Source organism: Perissodus microlepis, chromosome 12 (assembly GCF_051167445.1).
Source record: "Perissodus microlepis isolate ML-2025 ecotype Zambia chromosome 12, ASM5116744v1, whole genome shotgun sequence".
NCBI lineage: Eukaryota > Metazoa > Chordata > Actinopteri > Cichliformes > Cichlidae > Perissodus > Perissodus microlepis.
The window spans coordinates 7429840-7456618 of record NC_140472.1 but is presented as its reverse complement, the minus strand read 5'-3'; the positions used below and the strand labels follow the sequence as shown (position 1 = coordinate 7456618).

At 38.1% G+C, this 26779-nt stretch overlaps 2 protein-coding genes across 3 annotated transcripts in view; both read left to right on the top strand.

Moving 5' to 3' along the window:
* unc5db (unc-5 netrin receptor Db) overlaps window positions 1-26779 on the top strand; it is a 292277-nt gene that overhangs the window by 123669 nt on the left and 141829 nt on the right. The window lies entirely within an intron of this gene.
* Window positions 6224-11416, top strand: LOC146375737 (uncharacterized). Its single transcript, XM_084946401.1, has 3 exons — window positions 6224-9844; window positions 10049-10141; window positions 10994-11416. The coding sequence occupies exons 1-3, from the start codon at window positions 9773-9775 to the stop codon at window positions 11306-11308; spliced, it is 480 nt and encodes a 159-aa protein (XP_084802527.1). The 5' UTR covers window positions 6224-9772; the 3' UTR covers window positions 11309-11416.

Below are 26779 nucleotides of genomic sequence, written 5' to 3'. Positions count from 1 at the left end.
CTGTAATGTGGAAATCCAGTAGAACAATATGAGTGTATAAGCTAAGTGTTTGTGTGATGGCTCTACTGATGAGGTTTACCTTTTTACAATTGTGAATTATCTTAGTGGTGTGATGATGACTTTCATTGCTGCTGTTGGGTACGTAATATAAGCTTATCTCTAATGAGATCAATCACAAACATTACCCAGGTATGATCTAACCTGCAGCATTTCATTAACTAACTGTGTTTCAGAGCTCAGAGAATATTTTCCCCCACCACTTCATAGTGCTATTTGTTACATGCTGGAGTACACTGAAGACAGGCATGTGTGCAGTTCAGTTGCACCTTATTTCTACAGTTATGTTACCAGTGCTGTGGTGGCATACAGGAGTGAAGTATGACTAACCACGTGATCAAATGTTGGACTACATATGTAGCCTGTAAAATCATACATTTCTCTTGCTACATCTCATCTTCACCCATCTCCACCAGCCATATAAGTGTTGATGTCGTATAGTTTGTCCACCAAAGGGAACACTCTATTTCGGGCGGGCTCTAGTTGCAGAGAATGGGTCAGATATACTGTACATATGTATATGTACAGCATATCTGACCCATCAAGGCTAGTATATATATATAAGTATATAGTCAAGGCTAGCTTCCAAGCTAATAATGGCAGCTTTGTCCATTCATTGTTTTTATTGGCTTCTTACAACTCATGCCTTAGAGATGATTGGAATCCCTAAAGCTTAAAAGGTAAATTAAACAGATTAGTCTACATTTTTAGGAGAAAATCAACACTGGAAACCTCGAACTTGTAGATCTTGGCTATGTGAACCTTAAATTACTGGACAGTATGGTACTATTTAAAAAGACTTATCTCCTCAATAATAGAAATGGGTGGTTAGAAGGAACTCATAACAGGAATTTAGGACTCAGTGAGGTCTTTTCCAATGACCTTCATGTACCTCCAGGAAATCTATGAATAATTTAAAGCCTCCATGGGTTTTATGTAACTACAGCTATTCTGATGGTATATGTTTAGGTTTCAAGAGACCATCTTTACTGTTAATAAAACCACAGACTTCTGTTTCCATTAAAATTACATTCAGAGTATTTATGTTGTGTTTGATATCAGTCACTTCATCAGAGGATTGTTTGAACACATAATTAGTCAAGTGAATCCATCTTTTAAGGGCTAGATAAGTTGGAGCAGCTGTCTAATTTGTACAGCTGTCTTTCATGCCTTGTATTCTATCAATATATCTGAGACTAAGTGTGTGAGAAAAAAAAAATATATACATACACACACACACACACCTAGAGTGTGGACTTTGTAATTCAGAGTTCTATAGGCTAATACTGTATGTATAATGTTCTCTTCACATGCTTTAAAGTCAGACTAGTTAATGCTGTTCATTTCCTCTTTCATCAGTTATGCTCACTGCATATCATTTTGAGAGTGAAAACTGATGCATATTTCATATTCATTAACTCAAATTAGGCTTGGCTTGTTCATCAGCATCCCCACGTCAGTAAGTGCCTGCTGCCATTGCCACTCTTTACTGACTGACAGTCCAAACCGCCCCTCCTTTTTCCAACCTCTTTCATTATCCATGCCACTTTGCTATCTTCCATTTCCTTTTAACGTAGTTAGAAAAATTACAGGGCATTTTATCTTGACTTACTATGTCTCTGGGTGGCGATTGGTTAGCTTTCGCTACAGTCATCTCACTTAACTGCCCGTGGTGCTGCCAGGCCAAGTGAAATTTCCTTTCTACCTGCTGGCTCAAGTGGATTAACAATTAGAAGAGCCCGAGGATGTCCTCGCAGTAGCCCTTGGCTTATACCCACCTTATATCAGTAGTAAACGCAAAAGCACAGATAAGGGCGGTGTGAACGGGAAGGCTTTGTCCTGCCTCAGTAATAGACAGCAACATTGTGTATTGGATTAGTTCGGCTAATCACAGGAGGAGATCAGTGAAGAATTGGAATGTTATTGATTAGGACATGAGCCCTCAATGCCACAAGGAGCACCTGATAACATCTCTTATTTACCAACTAGCCTGATGAATCACTAGGCTCTGATAAAGCTGACAATGCCCTTGAGTTCCCTAGCAAGAGATGCTCAGGAAGGACCATGTATATCTGCAATGTGTGCTGTGTAACACCCAAGGACAGGACTTTTTTTTAATAGATTATTCCCATCCCATCAATAAAAAATGTTGTTAGTAGCTATTTGCATATCACATTTTAGCAGTCAGCCCTATTTAGCTTCACCATTTTGGACCAATGTTCGACAGTCATACCAAAAAAATAAATACAAATAATAATAATCCTTAATGGGAGATACCTTTACCTCCACCGACAGTAGCCTAGAAAGCAATGCAACCATAAGGCAATTGTCATTTTGAGCACTAGCCAGACTGCAGACACACCCCAGTGTTCACAGACAGCTTGGCTCATGAGAAATGATATACTGTATTTATTTGCTAACAAACCCCTGTAAGACTATAGGCAACAAGCTTAAAAAGCAGTGGTTGAAAAGCATTCTGGGAACTGTGGAAGAGGAAGTGGGAGTAGAAATCTCTCTATCACAAACTACCCCCAGATTGCCCTCAGTGGGATCACAGAGTAATGAGATATATTGGTAAAAGGGAGTGCTGAGCAGTATAAAGAGTTTTTAAGGTATATAGACATATTTTCACACTTTATGTAGGATGAGACATTACACTTTATGTCAATATAATTTAAAGTTGCACTGATACATAAAGTCATGCCAGGGTCACCATCACTTCTTTCTTTGACTCTCTGGGCAACTCTGTCATAATTTTCACAAGTTTTGTGATCTCTTTCTCCTGTCTCTAATATTTAGTAGTTTGTAATAGCATTTCGATCACTATATTAGTGATGGGAATTCTGGCTCTTTTTAGAGAACTGGCTCGTTCGGCTCAGATCACTAAAAAGAGCCGGCTCTTTCGGCTCCCAACCGGCTCTTCAGATTGTTTTGTTGCTTTAATTAATTTATTATTAACAACAATATAAAATTAGGCACAAAAGGAATTACTAATGTAAAAAAAAACCACAGTGGTTTTATTTATATATGTTTATATATAAATATATACGGTGGCCCCTAGAGACAAAGCAAGTACAAACTCCAAATCACGTACAAACTCCAAAGCACATTTCTAGCGTTAACTGAACTTCCAAAACAGAGCTACCTAGATGACTTAAATTACACAATTGAAAGCATATGTGTATTGTTTGTGTATTTATACACAAGCACTCATATATATTCAAATAATTAAAAAAATATTTTCATTTACCTGTTACTACGACACACCAAATCCGGTCGTTGGTACTTCCTGGCTTGTGTAGCCACTAGGTAACAGAAGCTCAACACTGCCCCTAGCATCCTGGAGCACTTCTGTTGTGTTTTGTACGTGTTTTGGGGTTTGTACGTGCTTCAGAGTTCGTACATGTTTTGGAGTTTGTACGTGCTTTGTCTCAAGGGGCCACCGTAAATATACTTTTATTTATTCACTCCACATAAAATGTAATAAATAAATCATATAATACAAAAACCAAGTATTTAAATTTCAACTTTTAACTATTAAAATTTTCAGCTTTTTCCTTTTAAACAAATTTAAAGTGAAACAACACAAAACACTGCAAACCACAACACAATTAAATATAAATTAAAATATGAAAACAAAAAGAAGATGCACATTCTCTGTCATATGGGCCTGCATGAATTAACTTTCTGAATCCTTTATCATTCACAACTGAAAATAGTTGTCGATGATTACTATACCTTTCTAATGTGACGTTGTTGTCCCTGGCTCTGTTTCTCTCTCTTTCCCTCCCACTCTGTTCCTGTGCTACTGCGAGTGTAACTACCGCCCCTCCCCCCTCTTCCCAGCGCAAGCACAAGGCTCGAGTGTGGAGTGAAGCGGAAAAAGTGCGAGAGAGAGGGTGAGAGAAAAAACAAACAAACCACGGATCGCAATAAGGATCCGGCTCGCGTTGTTCACTTCAAAGAGTTGGCTCTAAGAGCCGTTTCGTTCGTGACCGACACATCACTACACTATATCTTACATGGTTCGTTGTCTGAAACGTTTCTGCATTTCCGAATTGTGAAAGCAGTTGTTTTGCTGCCGAATATAAACATGAATATTTACTTGTATTAAAATCCGACTCAGAGTAATTATGATGCATATAACAGGAATAACTTCATCAGAGGGCTATTTGGAGGCTGCATAATTAATCAAGTAAATCCATCTGTTGAGGTTTGGATGATTTGATAAATTGACAGTTTTTACAGCATGCTTCTTCTCTGTTAATAACTGTGACATGTATCTGAGACTCGAGAGTGGAAGAAATATGAAGGGAGCTATATGAAAAGAATATTACCAAGGCTTAGACCAATATGGGATTAGGATTTGATTCAGCAGTGTTTGGGTGTCAGTCAGTAAATCCTCTAATGGATTTGCCTAACCCTGCCATAAAGAAGGAATTTTATTAGTCAGACATTCAGTAGGACGTTCAAGGGTCCCATGATGATAACGAGTATGAAAATGTAAAGGAGAATATACAGAACAGGATCAAGTATTTGCTGTGGCAAACCCATACTGCCCAACACTGAGTGAATATCAACAGTAATTGTGTGTTTTTATAATCATTTTTTGTCCACACAGGTGATAGCCAATGGTGGTTATGGTGCAAACCTCTAATGGTAGCAACAGAGCACAAAGCAAAAGTTCACCAGTGACTATATCTCTGGTCTGCTGCCTGCTCTCGAGTTCGCGTTTAAAGTTGCCTCGAGCCTGGTACACCACTGAAGACTAGGGTAGGTAAAGTTAGGGTTTTGTTGTTTTTAGTGTTTTAGGCTGGGAGTTGCACATAGTAAATCAGTGGCACCAAACTTGGTAGGAGGTTTGAGACCATTCATGATTATGGTCTTTAGCTGAGACAGGTAGGCTGTTTTTAAGTTGGCATTGTGTGTACACCATGTGTGTGCATATGTCAGTGTTGATGGATGCTAATGAGATCCTTGTGAGGTGAGTGTTTTGTGCTGTGACCTTTAGTGTTGTGGGGAATATGGCTATTTTGTTGGATCACGTGTGAGTGTTGTTGGCCAGGTGATGGCAATAACACTGTGGGGTGCTGAGCCACCCTTGATGTGATCATTGTGTGGCCATAGCTCTCCATTTTGTGGTTGGTCACTAGTGTGCTTGATTTACTGAACTTTTTGGATTAAAGTAACTTGTTGTGGTATAGGGCCACTTGTATGTGACTGTTTGTGTGGTGGAGACAACAGATCACTTAGTTGCGATTATTTGTTGCTACTTTTGGTTTTGTGTTGTAGCAGATCAGGTAATCATTTTTGGTTTGTGACTGTTGTGCTCCTTTGTGTTGGTCACATGTTACTTTTTGTGTGTGTTCAGTGTGGTAACTTCAAATCCTCATGCCCATCCATGCTTAGAGATGCCAACTATAATGTGAACACTGTGCTTCTGTTAGCTTTAACTTTTATTCCAGGTTTGTGGGTCAAGGACCTGAAGGCTTCAGAGGGACTTTTAATAAATTTAGGGATCCTAGAGGAACCCTTTTAAGGGAGGAGGTGTTACGTCCCTCTGCAGCCTCTAATCTGCTCAGTGTGTTCAGCTGGTGCTAATTGGCCACACCTAGTCAGGTGTGGATAAAAGCATACCTGAGGTGAGCGTCCAGGAGAGCTCACTTGTCTTTGCCTTGGTGGTACCAGCCATTTGAGCCAACCTGCTATGCCATTTTAAGATAAAGCCTCTTCTCACTAACACTCTGGTATTCATCTCCTTTTTTATGTTGCGGCTTTTGAGCCGGGTCATAACAAGACCCGACAAAGGCTTTTACTGAATACAAGAAAGTCACTTTTTCAAGGCACTCAGGGGAGGGCAGGCAACAGAGACCTGAAGAGTAAAACAAGAAACAAAAGCAGATTTTCTTCAAAATTAGTATACCAACATGATAAAAAGTCTGGTGATAAAAAGCTGTTACACTGGTCGGATAGAACGATTAGACTTTGTGAGGAGAAAAGCAGCATTATTGCACGCTTTGGGATTCCTCTATGGTGCATCCAAGATTGCAGGTACTAACAAACACCTACACTCAAAAAAGTCAACTAAGGCATTTGTTTGATTAATTCAATAGACATTTGTCTATTTAACATGAATATATTGAGTTTTTGTTTTTAAATCATTATCACTTGTTGTTTTAACATAAAATAACAAAACGTTTAATGAACTAGATTTGCATTCCTCAGTTCAATGAAATGTAATTATTTTAAATCAACAACTCTAAAACTGATGCCTAGTGCGAGTGCTCAAACTTCCCAGAAGTGAAGAGGCAGGAACACGGACAAAGTTATGTGAACTCCCGTTTCCCTCTGCGGAATCTTCCACACTACAGGTAAGTAATAAATAACTGGAAATATCTTAGTCAAACTAAGTTATTCCGTCGGTTAATTGTTCACTAAGGCGTTTAACTGCGAATGTGTAAGTTGTCATTTTTCCAATGCAAGTCTGCATTGGAAATTAGACAGCGGGAGTGGAGCAAATACAGTGAAAATCGGATATTAGATGGTGCCAATCGGTACCGTCTAATACCAGATTTCTAATCCGCTCTGGCTATATTTATATCATTATTATTAGCATTTCCACTTTATTGCTTTTCATTTTTTCATGTTACCCGTTTCTGTAGCTAGTCTTATAGTGTTTTGAGCGGTCATTGATATGTTTAATACAATATTTAACACGTTTGTAATTTCCTTTCATGGTAAATGAAGTTAGCTAAAGCTAATATGGCTGTCTCATAGAACTTTTACCTTGCTCTGCTAGCAGTAACTTTGCTTGTAAATTACGGTTATTGCAAGACATGGTCTTTCTTCCTTTTATCATTTCCATTTCTTCTTTCTTTCTCTTTTTTTTTTTTAAGCGTTCGGCCTCTCGCGTTGATGTAAGTTAAACTGTAGCGTGTGCAAGTTGCTAAATATTAGCTGTGTCCAAATTCAGGGGCTACATCCTTCGAATTGACTTGAATGCTAGTGCATGGGAAAAAGAGCATGAATACGAGGTCAGAGGAAAAGGCAATGGCGGATAGTTATGAAGATCGCCTGTAGGACCTTTACCGTAACTACCAGCATCTTTATTGCATGGTGTGAAACACTGCTGTGTAACATTTTGCAACCGATTGGACATTTATCCGTGAATTTTATATTGCAAGAAGTATTTATATGTTTTTGTATTTTTTTTAATACATTTGCAACAAGGTAAAAAAAAATCCACTGTGAAATTTTTATAAAATAATTTTGTCTGTTTTCTTTACCACAGTAACACCACAAAGAAAGCTGCCCCCTTTTTCTGATTGTTTGTGCCTCCTCTTTAATACATGGTAAGTTTTTGCCATCATACAGTTTTATGATAGTTTTATGATTTAATCAAAAAGAAAAAAAAAGGGTGCCAATAAAACCATCCTAAAAACTTCTTCTCTTTTTTTCTTTCAGTGACTTGTATGTGGCAGTGCAAGCATTGTTCCATCAGGGAGAGTAGGTACAAACTTATTGAAACACTGTAGATTACATCACCATTATGGACCCAACCAGTGTTATCTTTGTATATATGTAAATTGTCCATGCACATTTAAGACTTGGTGTGGACTAAAAACACATGTTTACAGATGTCATTCTTCTCATTTTAAACAGACAGCTGTCAGTTCAGTCACTTTTAGGTGTGAGTTATGTGACTGCAGTGACCTTACCACAGAGAGAGATTATTTTGGACATATTGGATCACATTTATGAAATAGTGAGACAGTAACTTGTGTATTTACAGGCTGCTCTTTCAAGACAAATATCTTTGGTACATTTTATTCACACAAAAAGAGAAAGCATAATTCAGATTCACTCAAAGCTTTCAAGGTAGGTAGGTTTAGTGGTGTGTGTTGACCCAGCACAACATTCTGATGACCCTAAAGGTGTAGGTGCTAGTTGCTGTTGGAACTGAGTTGGTGTCAGGAAGTAATCATTCCAGTGAAAATTTGACAGAGCTTGTTGAACAGAAAATAGCTGGGATATTGTTAAAATTGGAACACATATTTTAAATACCAGCCGCAGCAGTAGATGGCTTGGTGGAGGAGTTGAGTTTTTTGTTAAGTTCTGCTTGTACTTCAATCACAAAACGAACTGTTGAAGAGGTATTCAAGAGCCATAACCTTCATACCGGTCAGGCTGTTGTTGAGGAGCTTGCCAATAACGTGTGCATTTCTAACCCTGTATCAAAAAATTTTAGCTAAGTGTGGTCCTCTAGGAACTTCATTTAAAAGAAAACAATACTATAAGGTTAACTTTAGGGTCGTAGAGCCTGTTGAGTACATTTTATCTGTTGATCAACGAAAGTCATGTCAGTACATTCCTTTATTAAAGTTATTGCAAGAATTATTGATTCACAATTACATACTTGATAGAGTGATTGAGCAACATATAGGACAAGAAAAAAGTGATTTGGCTGATGGTCTGAGTGTTTACAGGTCTTTCCAAGATGGCAAGCACTTTAGAACCAATAGCTTTTTAGCTGTTGACGTGCTGAGAATCTCCATTACACTTTACATTGATGATTTTGAGGTTTGCAATCCTCTTGGAACCTCACGCAAAAAACACAAGCTTTGTGGTATTTATTGGGTCTTGGATAATTTGCCTCCAGGCTCTCATTCAGCACTCTCCTCCATTTACCTAGCTGTTCTTTGTAAAAGTGACGATTTAAAGACATTTGGGTTTGAAAAGGTGTTGGAACCCCTATTAAAAGATCGTGTGATCTTGGAACAAGATGGTGTGTTTATTGCTCAGATGAATGAGTTTGTTAAAGGCACTGTAAATTGCGTAATAGCTGATAACCTAGCTGCTCATGGGCTTGCAGGTCTTGTTGAAATTTTTTTTCTGGGGAACACATATGTAGATTCTGTATCTCTAAGAAAAATGAAATTCAGTTTTTGACTGCAGACGTTTTTGAGTGTAGAACACGTGAACTCCATCAGGCTCACTTACAATCTGCATTGGAAACCTCAAGCCTTGTGTTGTGGGGTTAAACGTGACTATGTTTTGACTAAAAGTCTCTCTCATTTTGATGTTATTGAAGGCTTTACCCTGGATATAGTACACGATTTATTTGAGGGCATTATACCTGTAGAACTAGCAGAATGCTTGGCTGATTTGATCTCCATATCGTATTTCACCTTAGAAAAACTTAACAGTTCAATCCAAAGTTTTGAGTACAAATGGGAAGATAAGACAAATTGTCCTCACGTCATACCACATACCAACTCAAGTAAAAAACATGTAGGGGGAATGCACACGAAAATTGGGCTCTGCTTCGCTTGTTGCCTTCTATTATTGGTCCCCTTGTTCCAGAAGATGAACAGGCCTGGCATGTTCTTTTGGATCTCAAGGTTATAGTGGAACTTGTTGTTGCCCCTATCCACTGTGATGAGTCAATATCATATCTTGAGTTCAAAATCAGCTGAGCTCTTATAATTGACCAAAAGCTTCCCAGAAGCAGTCATCAATGACAGCACTAATGTCTGCATGGTCTTCTAAAAGCAGCTTTAGTCAGCTTGGAAGTGAAGTGAGTGAAATATACAGTTGAGTTTTTAATCAATGTATTTGTTCTCTATTGTAGATCGACAAGGAGTTTCTACGAATCACCACAAAGCTTCTGCTATCTACTTTCTTTGCCGAGCTTGACCAATACGCGCCACGCTTGATGGAAATCTTTCTGGGCAAAGGAGGGAGACCTGGAAAGAAAATAAGAGGTCTCATGCTTGCCATCTCCAAGGTTTGTATTAGAATTTAGTAGACTTTGTCATAGGCAGCAAAATAACTTTTATTTGCAGATGAAGTTGTCCATTTTGTTTCGGCTTAACAAATGGTACATGCCGGGTTCTAACCTAAAGAATAATTATGCAAGGTAACTGATTACCCTAGCTTTATAAAAAAAACAGCCAGGTTTTGGCTCATAATATCTCCTCCTCCTCACCAGCATGACAACATCCATACCAGACGAGCATGCATCTTGAAGTCCTTGTGCATCTACCTAAACGAAGACTATGAGAAGTTAATAAAGGAGTACTTGGTGAGTCATTGTGACAGCATGTTGACTGTAACATTCTCGTACAAATTGTGATGTTGCCTCAAATGCAAATCGTTAAAATTTTGAGATTAGCAACAAGACACCTGGTATTGAAGAAAGGATGTCTTGAATACCAAACAGTATTAAGCGTTGCAATAAAGTATTTCTGGAATTTGGTATTGGAAGGAAATGGTCACCAGTATTTGTAAATAGAAATGTCTATGAACTTTGAGCTGTTTAGTACTAACACTTCTATACCTTTTTTATTTTAGCAGCTGAATTAGCCTTTTGTCAAGTCCCCTCCCCCTAAGTTACTCTTGCTACGTCTGACAAACATGACCAGTGCAACAGATGTGTGAGCAGACATGCTTCATAATGTTTGGTACATTTACCTGGGAGTGGGGCCATCCACACTGTTTAATCCATTCACGTTGTTTTTGGCTTTGTGAATGGAAAGAACACAACTCCTCCAGACACAATCTCTCGAGGTATCGGTGGGCGCACCACTTCACCATCTTGCTTGAAGTCGATGTTTGTCAGACACAGTAACAGTTGCTATGATGTGTAATTGGACAATGGCTCTTTCAGGGGAGGGGCCGGTGAGAGGTCAATTACGCCACCTCTTTTGTTTTATGTTTTTCCTTTACTATCTATGGTATACCAAGATTCTACTGACATGAGATGTTTATTTTATAATTTGTGTATTGGAGTAATTACTAACAACTACTTTCGTGGTGTAATTTCCTGTTTATTACTTTTGACTAATTAGATTTTATGAACCGCATAGAAACAGTTTTACTTGTCTTATGTTACTTTTGCAAATTTAACTTTGTCGTCTTATATTTTTTCATGTAGGATACGGACAGTGAGTCAAAAAGCTGCATGGAGCAAACTGTGATAGGGGTGTACGTCATCCAGAAGGAGGGTGCTGAACCTGAAGATGACCCAGAGGACATTGGTGTCCTGATTGAGGGTGTGGAGGCTCTCACTGATTTGGGTAACGTTGCACAAACATGTGCCGTGTTGTTTGGACTCATATACTGTTTGAACCTGAGCTACCCACCAGAACTTAAATGCACCTATGAAGTCCTCCAGAAGATACTTTTAAATCTTAATGGACAAAAGTTCTCTTCAAAGGCACAGTTTCTGAAAAACAAGCTTAAGGGGTGAGAGCACTTGAAAATGACTGATAGAAGGTCTTGAATGGTTTATTAATAATAATTTTTTATTAAGTTTTTGGATTCTCTCTGTTGGGCAAATCACCTTTTATACAGCACTGCAGATGATTTTTGTTTGTCCTTATATGGATAAGGATATGGATAGTTTTACTTCCAATTTTTTTTTTTTTTTTTTTTTTTTTTTTTTTTTTTTTTTGAAATCCCTGTATTTTTTTTCCCTATGGATTTTTGTTGTTGTTGTTATTTTGTTGTTGTTGCACCCAAATTATTTCTATACTTTTTTTTTTCCATATTCACACAATAGTAATTCTATTTTGTCAAATGTTTTAACTTGCCACGTGGGAAATTTATTTTTATCTTTTAGTTTAATTTTTTAAAATACAGTTGACATATTAGTTTATAGAGCAAATTTTGCATCTTTTTAGTTGTGGAAACTTTGGTTCCAACATAGTTCAGATGTCATTACCTATTTAAATAAGTATTCTAATGTTTTACCTTTTAAAGTGGCATAATGCTTGCAGGTGTACAAAAATGGTAAGCTTTTAGGCTACGTTCACACTTCAGGCGAAAGCGCATCAAATCCGATTTTTTTTTACCCTATGCAACCCATATCCGATCATGGTATGACAGTGTGACCGGCGCAAATCCAATATTTTCAAATCGAATCTGGGTCACTTTCGTATGTGGTACTGAATCCGATACATATCCGATGTTTTAGAAAGCGATTGCTGTTTGAATGGTCATATCGCATTAAATCCGTCTTTTACATCACTGACACAAGACAGACGCCAATTATCAGCGCCCGAAAAGACATCGCGAATGCTTCCTGGCCATCCAGTGTAGATGTTAGTGAAACTGTTGGGAAGACAACGTGAACAGTTTATTTGTAATGTATAATCTGCAGATTCTGACAGAAATCTGCAACTATCCTTTGAAGCACCGCTCCTCTCTAAAACAGCAATAAGAATAATTATTAGGTTGTTTACATTGTTATGTAAATAACAAAATAACTTAAAGCAAAAATTGAGAAACTAATCTAAAGTCTTTATATTAAGGCCATCAGTCAAACAATACTGTTTGCTCTGGGTCTAAACAGAGCGCGTTGTGTGTGACATCTTCTTTTGCGCATGCGGGCTGCTTTGAGGGTTCACACTAGAGCGCGTTTGCTGTCGCATTTTATTTGTAGTGTGAACAAGCAGACAAAAAAATTGGATTTGATCAAAAAATCGGAATTGAGCATTAAGACCTGCAGTGTGAATGTAGCCTTATATTGTCCAGTAAATTCAGTTAATAAAGTTAATGTTATCTTAATCTGAATGTGACTTTTTATTATTGTAAAGTAATGGGTTTCTAAATGTGTAACAAATGAAAACAAATCTAATTGAAATAATTAGATTGAAATGAGTGAAATCATCAACCCCCATATTGGTTAATTAAGCAAGACTAGCAGTAATTGCCTTGATTAACAAAGTAGTTGTTCAAACAACAAGATTTCATTGTGTTTTCCTAAAGTTTTTAACTTGTGTAGAATGAATTAAAACAAATTTCACTCTACATACTTAAATAAATCACTTCAAATCAATGTAAGTATACTACGTTGATCCAATGTAATCTGATTACATTAAACCACCAAATGCCAAATGTGTTGGTTTGACATGATCAAAAATGGTTCATTGTACTTTGTTAAATTGCATGGAAAAAGGTGCCATGATTAAATTGTGTTCATCCAACAACAGATTTTTTTGAGTGTACCACAAAACAATGAAAGTTGTTAAAGAAAATGGTAGATTGCTTTTGTACAGAGTGCTTCCTAACAAGAAGCTTGTTAAAACTGTGAGTGGTATTTTTTTTTTTTTTTTATTATTATTTTTTTACATCCTGCTAATTCTCAATGTTATTCTTGTGAATTTAAGTCCTTGGCAGCCCAAGTTTCTCCTCTGTAGAAATCTACTGTGGTAACTGAGCAGACAGGTTGGCTTGTTGTATGCACACCATGACTGTAGCTTTAACAGTGCAAGTAAAACAGCAATAAGGCTAAACTTTAGAACTCCAGTTTCTGATCATCATATATCACAGTAAAAAGGAAAATATACAGACTGCCCTTGAAAACATCCTGTCTTCACAAACTTATTTAATGCCACTGACTTTAATGCAAACTGAGAATTCCACATGGTTAAGATTCACATCAGCCTTAAGAGATTAGTAAAGTGAGTGTAGGTGGGTTTTTCTGAGCTCCATCCCCTGAAGTAAACTCCGTCCTATTTCCTATTGTGAAACAAGCCTCGGATTTTCCTCTCACAGTCGCCGTGAAAGCCTCCCTGTCTCACCAAATCTGGGAGACGCTCAGTGGGGCTCCCGCTGGGAGAGCTGACTGATCCCCTGGGTGCTGTGTGTAAACTGGTCCCCTCCCACCCGTATGTTTGGGACGGCGGGGGAGCCATCACTCATCTGTGCTAACTCTCATGGCACTTTCCAAAGTGTGATTAGCGTGAGAGGAAATCGACATCCACCTGGCTCCATCGGGGGAAAACTCTTTATCCTTGTTTCTTCTAAAAGAGGAGACATGTTTATGCTGTTAGGACTTGCACACTCTCCTTTATGTGATTTTAATTGAGGCAGTTAAACCTCCCTTGGAGAAATCTGGCTATGAAGCACTTGGTGTTGCACACAAACATGTTTCCATATAGAGTCCTGGTGCTTAATAGTCACCCGAGGAGCAGACGGAAAAGGAAGGGCAAAGAAACTACTGACCTTTTTTTCCCAGCGTCTGTGGAGTGTGAATGTTATCATTGGTGAGCAGCGAGCAGACAAAACAGGAGCTGTATCACGTGTACGTGTATGTGAATGTCCGTGTCTCTGGGTACATTTGTTATTTGTACTGCCTGTGTTGGAATTGCACATTTGTACACAGTGAAAGAGTATTTTACAACGCAGACAAAACAAAGCTCATGTTGTTTTCTAAATCAAGGAGACGAGCCCAAACAATCCCATCAGTAACCACTCTTGAAGGTAATAAAATAGAGTTGGTTCACACCTATAAATATCTGGTAATCTTAATTGATGACTCGCTTACCTTCAAACCACATGTAGAGAATCTTGTGAAAAACCTGAAGTTAAAACTGAGATTTTATTTTCAAAATAAGTTGTGTTTCTCTTTTAATACAAAGAAGCGTCTTGTTGCTGCAACATTCTTGCCTGTGCTGGATTATGGTGATATTCTATATATGAATGCTTCTGCTCAATGTCTTCGAATGGTTGATTCTGTGTATCATGCTTCTCTGAGGTTCATCACTAACCGTAAATTTCAGACTCACCACTGTGAGTTATACTCTCAGGTAGGATGGCCTGCTTTGGTAAGTCGGAGGAACTCTCATTTATACAGTTTTATATATAAGGCAATACTTGGGTTGCTGCCTTCTTATATATGTTCCCTGCTTGTAATGAAACATGCTGGTTGGTATTCTCTTCGTCCGCATGGTTACTTGTTGCTTTCTGTTCCATTTGCCCGAACTGAACTTGGTAAAAGAGCTTTTGTCCATTTAGCATCCTTGGCTTGGAACAAACTGCAGAAGGAATAGAAAATGACTGAATTCATTTCATTAAGTGCTTTTAAATCTAAACTACGAATCCTTGAGGCCAAGTCCATAACATGCAACTGTTCAATTAGATTGATTGTCATTTTAACTGACTTTTTTATTTTTATTTGAATTTTATTGAATTTTATTTTATTTTATTTGTATTCTTTCACTTATTGTTGCATGTGTGTTGTTGCTACCTGTGTTTGAGTAATTTCTGTAACTGTGAGACACCTGCTGCTGCCTATCTTGGCCAGGTCTCCCTTGAAAAAGAGGTTTTTAATCTCAATGGGATCTTCCTGGTTAAATAAAGGTTAATAAATAAATAAATACATTTTCTGTGATTTGGTGTGTATAGTTAGGGCTGGGTGGTCACTGATTTCTAGAATCAATTCGATTCCGATTCACAAGGTCCTGAATCAATTTGATCCACGATTCGATTCGAATCGGGGAAATTTTGACTCAGACAGTCAGAAATATTATAATTCTGATCACGCATCAATAAATTTCCATATTTTTTGTCTATAAAAAGAAAGCTGACACTTGCTAGACTTTATCCAAGGTGTAAGCATCACAGCAGATGCCTTTGTGTCAAAGTAACTGAGGATAGAACTCAAAAAAACATGAAGGAGATTTTCCTGGCTTGGGATTTTATAGCAGATGACTTTAAAAATATTCTGCAGTAGATCAAAAACGAAAGAAAACCATTAATCAACATATGAACATTACCTGATGCTGCTGACGTGAAGCAGAGCAAAGTTACAACAGTTTTATTAGAGACACAGTTAAGCGTTTTGTAATTTTGCATAATTTTAAAAAGTTTAAATTTGTTCAGTAGCCTATTGAACGGCAGAAATGTGGCTTTCTTTTCGGTAGTAAATAAAAGGAAAAAAACAGCAGCCGACAGCGCTGTAAAGAACGGTAGACTTGTGCGTAATAAGCAAGAAAATAATGCAGAAAATAGAGATTTTTAGATGTGAAACTGTTCTGGAAGTACACTGAGAGAGAGACAACGAGCTCTGCATGAAGTGTGATTTTATCGTGGTGGAAGCAAAACAGGAAAAATAAGAGGAAATTCATGATGATGTTTATGTGAAGCAAAAAAGTTTGGATCTTCTTTTGCTGCTGGTTCAGTCAATATTGTTTGGAGAGAGATCAAACCTGCAGCTTCAGAATCTAGCGCAAAAAGGATGTAAACACAAAGCGCGGACCCGCTGAAACATCAGAATCAGTGAGCTGTCAGCTTTCAGTCTCGACTGTGTCCGTGCCGTCAGGTGAGAAAGGTGACGTCTCACTGATTCTGATGCGTCGGCGGGTCCACGCTTTGTGTTTACGTGTACCTGCTCTCATTTACTGTTTAGCTCAGGGGTGTCAAACTCAAATACACAGTGGGCCAAAATTCAAAACTGGAACAAAGTCGCGGGCTAACATTAATATTTATTGAAATATATTTATTCCTCCAGATATGAGAATGAATCTTTCTTATGGACTCAAACACGTTTGGCTGAAAAACTGAATATGGAACAAGCAAAGCTTAATACTAAACAATATATATATTAGCTGTATAATACCAGTAGGCCAGCTCTAATAGTAATTTGGTATGGCTTCGCGGGCCAAATGTAATTAGGCTGCGGGCCAAATTTGGCCCACGGGCCAGAGTTTGACACCTATGGTTTAGCTGTTTGGTGGTTGTTGAAATTTTGTGAGGTTTAACCTGAGGGCAAAATACATTTATATTTCAGGATTTTAATGAATCGATATCACGTTATCCACGCTAGAATCGATTTTAATCAATAAATTGATAATCAAAACCCACCCCTATGTATAGTGTGTGTGTGTGTGTGTGTGTGTTTGCACATAGTTATGCACATGTGTTGATACAGTTTATCTGTTTCTTGCAGTGGATTAAGAACGGGGGTGAGCACGTGGAGCTCTAAATCATTAATATTCGTAGCCATAACAGACACAATAAGCTTGCAGTGTTATTCCAAAACTTCAAAGCTTCATCTTAGGACTTTTTTATATCAGACTGGTATATTCTAATTTAAAACAACCCAATTCCCTTTTTTCTTTTCTTAATTATTACCATTAAAATTCATGTTTGCATCAATGAATGATGGTGTTGGTAGAGTTCCCAAAAATTTATTTGGACTTTATTTACACATGCGTCCTTACAGGGATGTCAAACTCATTTTACATTATCAGCCATATGCAGCCTATTTCAATCTTGAGTGGACCAGACCAGTGAAAAGGTTTTTAACTGCACATTTAATCCCTGAGATTTTAATATTAGGGAAAAAAGCAGTGCAATTTCAACAATATATCACAGTTTTTCTGAATAACAAGGAAATGAAAGAAATCTGTAGCGCTAATATAAAAGACATAACAGCGCTACTGCTGCTGTTGAGAGAGATACCCATCGGGGAGTTTATTTCTCACTTTCAGAATGAAGACGAGGAACATGCAGTAAGCTTCACACCCTCAATCACATAAAACTACACTAATTAGCAGTGCTGGGACTAACGCGTTATTAAGTAACGCGTTACAGTAACTACGTTATTATTGTGGTAACGACCACGGTAACTAGTTATTATGCCAAAACCAGGAACGCGTTACTCGTTACTGGGATTTAAATAGGCTCGTTATTCGTTACTTCGTGTGGTGGCTATCGCGGAGCTTCCCACAGATTCAATAACATTAGCAAGTGGTGGAGGCAGCAGGTGGATGAAGGAAAAGGGAGGCAAGAGGAGAGACCCGAAGCAGCCGCCAGTCCGAGTATCAGGTGAACTGAACTTCAGGTAAGAAGTTATGACCTGCAGTGTATCTGAGTCACATATAAATCAAGTTTAGTTGGAGTTTATTTTCGTTATGCTGACTTTTTCGTACTGCGTGCTAGCTAGCATGACGGAGTTTCTATACAGCTGGGTGGGTGCTATGTTACTGATGTTGAACATTATTTTGTTCATAGGTTAATTATTAGAGTTGCCAACTGTCCCGTAAAAAACAGAATCGTCTCGTATTCAGAGAAAATATTACGGGTTTCGTATTGAGGTGAAAAGGAACATTTTGTCCCGGACTTCAGCTACAATGAAAAAGACACAAAGCTGGATTTATTCTGTGTTTACGCTGCACAGCTGCCTCTTCTTCTCTCATTCTCTCCCCCCTCCCTCTCCTGTTTCTACTTCAATCATGAAACTGATCAATGATCAGCTGATCGGCTTTTCCCTCTTGTTTATTTATCGCCTACTTTGCGCCAGAAAGAGGAAACCAGCGGGTGTCGCGTTAAACAACAGCAGCACGTTTAAGCTTGATCAGCTGTTGTTAGAATTTATTTAATATTAATTTCTAGTATCAGCTGATGTTTGCTGGAGCCACAGCTGTAAAGCTGCTGGTCATGATATCGGTTTGGATATGTGGTGAGAGGGAAACATGAAGATGAAACCAGGAGATGTCCTTACTGAATCATCAGAGCTGAACAGGTGATGGAGAAACAGGTTTACCTTTTAGGTGACAGGAATGAGTTGAAGGGAAGTTATGAACTGTTTCTGAGAGACAAATAACACCAGGATCCTTTTTTTTAACTTAGCTGACAGCTGGTAACTGTGCAGGGGCGGGTCTAGCAAAGTGTTACCAGGGGGGCAGGTAGGGCATTAACAGGGAGAGGGGGGCACAAGGAAATACTTTTCTTTCTTATTCTCATTTAAAATGTCTCGCTTTTAAAAAAATAATTATCTGAGTCTTACAACAAACGATTGATAGATTAATGCATATATACCATCAGAACAGTGTACATCACTGTCACAACAGCGTTTGTTTTCATTCAAAGGCTTTATGATTTTTCCTATAATGGTGGGCCGGTCTCTAGTCAAATTCCCCGGGACGATTTTGTTTTTTGTCCCAGTCCAGCCCTGTAAGCAGCTCATCTGCAGTCTGGTGTTACCTACATCTTCCTATTCAGAAGGCAGAATTTCCGAGTTCTGAGTACAATCGAAAGCACCACGACTGCAGTTTTTGTGTTGGATGTAAAAAGCAGGCTAGAATCATGCGGCGGTCAACGACGGTCCAGGTGTGGGATTTCTCTCGTGGAAGTGTGCACATTATTTTTTTCCTTTCTATTGGTAGGTGGCACAGAGCACTTGTGGCAAGTAGGCAAGCTAGAAGACTGGCAGTCTGGCTGGGTATCCAGTTACGGAAGCAACACATTAACAAGAGAATTCTGAGTAAAACCAAAGTTACTTTCCCTAGTAACTAGTTACTCTGAAAGTAACGAGTAACTTGAAGTAACTGAGTTACTTTTGATAGAAGTAACTAGTAATGTAACTAAGTTACTACTTTAAAGTAACTTACCCAACACTGCTAATTAGTAACAATAAGTGTATGGCTAAAGTGGAACAGCTAAAACAGTCGTAAACTGTACACATTTTTTTTTACTTTTTAGTTCTGCTAACTTATTCAGTCTTTTTTTATTTGCATAAATTGACTCAGCAGGCTCTCTTTTTCTCTTCGCTGTGCCCTTCCCCACGCACGGCCTTTCACCGGCAAACATGGCAGGCGGAAACAAAAAAAAGAACAGTTAAAGAGAGGAAATAAGTTCTCTCTGTAAACTTTCAGTCGCACATCTAATTTCAAGTCTAGCCAAATGATAGAAATGCAGTCCTTCTGTGTTCTCTAATACCTGTGCTTCCCACACCCACATTCATTTCAAATAGTGCAGGGGAGTGAGTTTTAGCCCAGACATGTCTGCTTCACAAGTGTTGATTATGAGGAAGATTAAATTTAATGTTGATTGATTACATAATAATGATAGTGTCAATTTAAAAGATTAACGGTGGGAATAAGCTAAAAAAAAACAACACCTTGAGTGGCAAGCTAGGAGCGATCACTCTGACCACTGACAAGCCCCAAAAATCACCGTCCACCGTCCGTGTCTATCAGCCAACTCTTGCCTGGTTTCCTTAATGAGGGAAAAAGTTTCCTCATCTGCAGAAGAGGAGTGGTCTCAAATGGAATGAAGTTAAATAGCACAACAGTTTTATTGCAAAAACTGGTTTAAGGTTGATCAGATGATTTTTGGTGGGGTGAAGTTGATTAGTTTTCCTTTTTGGACATCTGTTTCTGTGTGGTCTAGAAGGTGCCTTTGCACAGTTAGCGTATCCATTGTGGTGTTCATTTAGAAATGTTTTGCTTTATGTGTGGAGTGTGAAGGTCTGAGTAAAGCAGATAAACGGCCTCAGCTCTCACCTGCCAAGCAGCCTAGGGGGGCTTGTTTAAGCTCTATTGGTGTTTGTGTGCTATCAGGATGGGGTGGACAGAGGGCTAGGCTTAAAAAAAAAACTGCTGGTGACACTGTGGCACCCTCTAGCCACTCAGCCGCCACGGCCTCACCTCACTTTTCCAGCGCACGGCATATATCTCGAGCAGAAACGTAATGGCCTCTAAAGCCAGGATTGATGTTATCGTTGCCCCGGGGTTGCTTTGTGAGCCAGTTAATGGGGTTGTTAACCGAATGTGGCCAGGACAATACACCTCACACCCACATCACACACATATATATACACAGACACACACACACACCCTCGTACCACCATTATACACCCCTATGAGGGTGGTGAGGGGGTGGTTATAACTTCTATTTTTCCTAGAGATGATTTTATTTAGCCTTACCACATGTTTGCTGCCAGAGCAGAGAACTTGGTTGTAAAACTTTTCTTTCTCTTTTTACGAGAAAGAAAGGAGCTTTTTGTCGATGATGATGAGTCAGCGGGTTCAGGTTTAATATCTGAGCTGTCACAGGAGTATTGATGCATACACTGGTGTTTTTATATCCAATTTTGAACCTTGAGAGGGTGCTCTGAGACACTTAACCGTAAAAGTGAGGATATAGAATGACTCGAGCAGCAGCTCAGTGCTGCATGATTACAGCAAAACAAAAAAGAAAATTCAGGGGCCGGAAATTCACTCTTTTTTTCTTTGTCCTTTTCTCTGTATAGTAGAATAGCTGACAGTGGTAATCATTGGTGAGAAAAACAGTGGTATGCTCTATGAGGTTCTCTGCTGGATCCTGTAGTTAGCTGGATGGCTTTTGATTGTAAGCTTCCTCAAAAGTTCACTGTTTGCTACCCATCCTTTTTCAGTCTATTATCTAGGCGAGGACAGAAGGAGGCTCAACAGGGTTGGCTACATATCAGTCTATCTATTAACTTTGTCAAGCACTTCTTGTGCGATTCCGACGTGTACCATCATCACAGCATGGTTCGACATTCTTAAAAGATTTTTTTTTTAACACAAGTGCTACGTTCATCTTTATACATATTCTTGGTACAGATTACTTTTTTTTACTAAAAGGAAAATGTAACAACACATTTGCACTTTCATGAAGTTAAGTTGCAGAGCTGTAAACCATGACTGCACTCTTCAGGACTAAAGTGCTTTGCTTCAGAGCTCTCTTTTTTAGCTATTACAAGGCATATGTTTGGTGTGAGTCAGTCTAGCAACCCACCATACCTATCAGGCAGTATTTACAATATACGACTACTCACAAATCTACGGGGAGCAGAGTATATTAATTTAAAAATTAAGGGAAAGCTAATATTTAGATGAATATGGAAAGGTTAACCAAAGTCACAGGAATCAAATAATTAATATAACTGCCCCATCATTATGACATAGGCAGACCTGACTGTGACTGGAACTGTTTGGAACTTTTATTAAATTAATATACAGCTTAAATGCATTGTTAGGGTGTTTAAAAACTTTTGCTTTCTTATTTTTGTCTTGGTGCCTGCACAGTCTGAGAGTAAGTAACAAACAAATATTAGAGCAGAATTTAAACCAATAAGTTTCAAGTTATTGCATATAAAGCTTACATGTCCTGTTTTAGCATTGTCTACAGTGAGGCTTACAAAACAATGAAATAGCTTTATACAATAGGCTTATACCTTTATAGGTCAATGGGCTCCTTCCAGATTGACAATGCAATTTAAAAATTAATTGTCAGTAGGCAGTGGTTTTATTTGTACTTATACCTTACCTAGATCACAACCTGCTCAAGTGAAGGTTAGATATCCATTATATGCTGCAATGGTGATGTACCCCGTGCAAGAAATCACTTTTGTGCTACTCCCACTTAGTAGCACTAGTTGCTAATAAGCATTTCTTTGGACTGTGAGTGGAAGCCGAGAACCCATCTTTAAAAGTATTGCAAATACTTGGAAAATTTAACTCCACAACAGATGCCTAAAACCACATAAAATGGCAACTTTCAAAGAGATGTTGAAATGGGTTTATTCCAAGATCCTTCTGCATCTTTTAGCACCTTACTCCGTCTCTAAAGGTAATCCACCCTGCCGTGAAGCCATTTGAATTGCTGTCCTCATTCTGTTACTCACAATCATACATTACAGTTGTGTCAACCAGTAAATCAGGACCATCATACTCAGCTCCCTCATCATCATGACAGTCCAGTACAGTTTCTCTTACACTGACTCACAGCATCACAGATTGTGAAGTAACATATCTTAACTGAGTTGTTTAGCTCAACTCTAAAATCCGCTGGTCTGAGGTATCCCGCAAAACTGTTTTGTAAAGATACAAAACTGTGACCCCATACTGGAAACTCTACAACTAGGCCATGTCTTGAGATTCCATTATAATAAGAATTGCTAGCAGAATTAGTAAAAAGACACAAACCTCTCTACAGTACAGTACAATAATTTAAGCTCTTATAAAAAAGGTTACTGATTTAGGCTTGGGTTAAAAAACTCAACAAAATAATCAGTGTGCAGGAAATAAGCTGGCACCACATGTTAAGCATAAATTAGTTTATGAATAATACTAATAGGTATAAATAATTAAAACCTTGTAACTACTCAGGGGCGATCGTGGTTCAAGAGTTGGCAGTTCGTCTTGTAATCGGAAGGTTGCCGGTTCGAGCCCCGGCTCGGACAGTCTCGGTCGTTGTGTCCTTGGGCAACACACTTCACCCGTTGCCTACTGTTGGTGGTCAGAGGGCCCGGTGGCGCCTGTGTCCGGCAGCCTCGCCTCTGTCAGTGCGCCCCAGGGCAGCTGTGGCTACCATGTAGCTTGCCATCACCAATGTGTGAATGGGCGAAAGCACTTTGGGGTCCTTGGGGACTAAGTAAAGCACTATACAAATACAGGCCATTTTACTCTGCAGTGGGGTATACAGAATTATTTATTGGATTTTAATTGTAATGATATAATATTTAGATGTTTTAGATCCATTAGCATGCCAAGCCTACTTGAAACAGAGTAGCTATAAAGTTATGCAGGCTACTTTGAGAAACTGTTAATGTGAAGGAGTCCAGTTTTTAAAAAAAACACAAGGTTCTTTGGTGGTACCTAATACGTGTGACAGCCTAAAAGCTTTCAACAAGCAAATCAATCAATCAATCAATAAATTAAAAAAATAAAAATAAAACTGTGAAATTAATTCTGACTACAGTCCAGTTCATTCAAATGCATTTCGATTCATATTTTTTCTTTCACATGATTGTGTGAAAGTTACAGTGATATCTTTCTTTTAACATAATGTTTTTGGTGTTTTTTAATTTGCTATAAGCCTATAAGCAGTCTTAGCACTGAAAGCAAAGATATTTGCATTTAAATTTCCTTAATTTTGCTCCACAGCAATTCTTTCAATAAAGTACAAATAAAATTGTTCATATTCATCTATTTGTTTGTTTTCTCAAAGTCACAGGACAAATAAACTAATGGTAGATGTGTCACTAATTACCCAATGGACGTTAAGAGGCTAATAATTGGGATGAACATGAGCAATATAGTGTTTAAACTGCAATTTACTTCTTTCTACTTAAAAGAAGAAACAAAAAAGGAAGCCGAAATATGTGGAAATAAAACTCAAATAAACTCAACACCCTCCCCTGACACTTTACACCACTGCTGAATCCAGTTACAGATTAAACACCAATAGTGTGTGGTGACTTTACACTTGCGTGGGCTGATTTGATGAAACAATCTGCATTTATCTCCCCATACAGACACCGACAAAGAAATACAAAACAACTTTTGCTTTGTTTGGGATGCTGTTGTTGTTCTAATTACTTCTGTTTCCCACCATCGCAGCATAGTGTCACTTTTGTTCTCACCATTTTCATAACGCTGCATGATGTTGGTTGCAGTTGTTAGTAGCTTTTTTGGGGGGTTGCCAGGCTGGATTTCACATTTTGCAGGCTTAAACTTGGGTTTTTGTGTGCGAGTCAGTGTTCCTCACATGCAATAAAATGTGGGCAGAGTGAAACAGTGGCTAGTTTGGGAAATCATTTCAAACAAAGCCTCAGTACTTTAAGTGCTCCTGTTACTGAACAGCACGGGAAGAGAGAGAGAGGAACAGAACAGTACCTGCAGGATTCTTCTGGCAACTTAAGTCCTGGTGTAGAAACAAGCCCAGTAGTGGATGTGTTAGAGTATACGTAATGAGAGCCTAATAGAGAATGACGCTAATGTTCTAATGCTGTTCTGAGATCCAAAGTGTAGTGTCCTCGGTTTTACTTGAAAGATTTTCCCGTGGCTCTTAAAGCATTTGGGTTGCACAAAAGTGCAAACAAGCATGAGTGAGATAAAACAGAGTGATCATTTGCTATTATTAGCCTTTCTCAGATTTCACTATCAAGATATTTTCTACTGATAAAGCATGACAGGTAAAAATGGAGATGTTGCATGAATGGCGATGTTTTACCCAGAAACCTGGGTTCACAAGCAAAACCCAAAAATGTTGGTTGTTGGCTTTTAGTGTAGGAGACTAGAAGGATAAGATTGGCAGTGCACATGTAAAAAAAAAAAAAAACATTCATGTAAGGATAATGTGATGATTAATGAATATATATATATATACTGTATTTAGCAAACGTTAAAATGCTGATGATAAAGTTGAAAGTAAAGTGCAAATTTTAAAAAATTAAATTTGAGGCAGACGGTTGCCTGTATAAATAAAGATGAAGTATCCAATGTTAAGATTTCCATTTTAAAAAAAACTTTTTAGCTTTATTCTCAACATTTCAACTTATTTCTCAGCATTTTCACATCATCCATCCATTTTCTTAATCACTCTTCTGGCTCAGGGCCACAGGGAAGCCTATCCTAGCTGTCACTGGGAATGAGGCAGTGAAAACTCACCAGCAGAGATGGTTACTTGTAACGCGTTACCGTAATCTGATTACTTTTTTCAGGTAACGAGTAAAGTAAGGGATTACTATTGCAAAAACGGTAATTAGATTACTGTTACTTTCCTGTAGGAACGCTGCGTTACTGCGTTACTAAAACCGTGATTTTTTTGCGAGAATGTCTCATGACAGTGACGTAAGCGAGTGCGACGTTCGTGACAACAGCTGTGTGCAGATCAACAGTGGCTCATATATCGAGTGCGGGAGAGAGTGTGAGCGTGCAGCGTTTAAAGCGTGGAAGTACTGACCTTATTTTGAGTTTGATTCCATAAAAAGTGACAAAAACATTAGTGTCCGTTGTGTGTGGGAAGAAAACTTCTTTTCACAGTGAAAAAAAACCCTAAACTTCCAAGCAAGCACCAGGAGTGCGCTACCACGTAATGGGAAACTCACAGAGAAACTCGCGGATTCTTCAACTGACCTCTGCGGCACACCTGCACCAGGGTAAACCTCCGCCTACGCCACTCCTGGTTTACAGGTGAAAATAGAGCAACAGGACCCCTAGTCTTTGATGTTATTTATTTTCTGCTGTGTTTTACTTGCATCTATTTGAAAGAGTGAGTGTAAACACAAAAAAATATATATTTTATGTGCTGGAATGTGCAGAAAATAATTTAAATGTTAAACAAATTTCTTCCAGTCAGAGAATGTTGCATATAATTAAATTTTTGCTTGATGCATAAAGTTAAAAGGTTCAAACTAATAAAACAAGTTTTAAAAAGGGACTTTTCCATTTGATTACATTTTGTATGATGGATTATGCAGAAAAAGTAGAATTGGGCTGAAAGATCTATCGCTTTATCACCTATTCAGGTTGTAAATCGTGTTTTTAAAAAGTAACTAAGTAACTAAGTAATTAATTACTTTTGAAAATAAGTAATCAGTAAAGTAACAGGATTACTTTAATGGGGAAGTAATCGGTAATTAGTTACTGATTACTTTTTTCAAGTAACTTGACCAACACTGCTCCCCAGTCATTTCCACATTTAAACTTTATTATTTCAACAATTTGAAAATAAAGTTGAAATTTCAAGGATGCATTTAAAAGTTCTGACTTTATTTTGAAAGGTTTGGAGTTTGTTTTTTAACATTTGAACTTTATTCTCCAAATTAAAACGGCAACAAGCCAAGTCCCCTATTTTTCAGTTTGACAAGAATATCGATGGTTCCATTTTAAACTTGATGTTTTCTTCACATGTATAATAATTAAACATTGTCCCCACCAATTGGGGGTTGTAATTTGATTTGGAGGATTTTGGCCTTAATAACTGCCTTTTTAAAAAAAAACAAAAAACATTATTATCTGCCATAATTTAAACTGAATCGTAGTATTAATGTTAGCGTAGCTGACTTTAAAAAAGGTAAAACAGCCAGGTACTTACACTGGAAGTACTGACACTGAAGTAAATTTTTTTTGTATTTTTATGCTATTTATAATAATACTCTTACGCCTAGCCATTAGTTTTTCAGTTCGAAGATCCACAACTGTAAGGATTGTACGTTACCATTAAAAATTTTCAATTTTTTACATGCTAGTACTGTAATTAAGACATAGTTGATTGTTGATAGTAAAAATATATTTTTGATTTATCACAGAGTATTAATGATGTAGTCTTATCACAAACGATAAATGGTAAATAAAAATTGAGGCGATTGCATTGTGTTTGTAGAGGTGGTTGCATCTAG

Bases quoted from the DNA above. Each gene is read 5' to 3' on its own strand.
- LOC146375737 (XM_084946401.1), top strand. From the start codon at position 9,773: ATGGAAATCTTTCTGGGCAAAGGAGGGAGACCTGGAAAGAAAATAAGA. The intron at 9,845-10,048 runs GTTTGTATTAGA...CCTCCTCACCAG, and splicing joins TCATGCTTGCCATCTCCAAG to CATGACAACATCCATACCAG. The intron at 10,142-10,993 runs GTGAGTCATTGT...TTTTTCATGTAG, and splicing joins AGTTAATAAAGGAGTACTTG to GATACGGACAGTGAGTCAAA.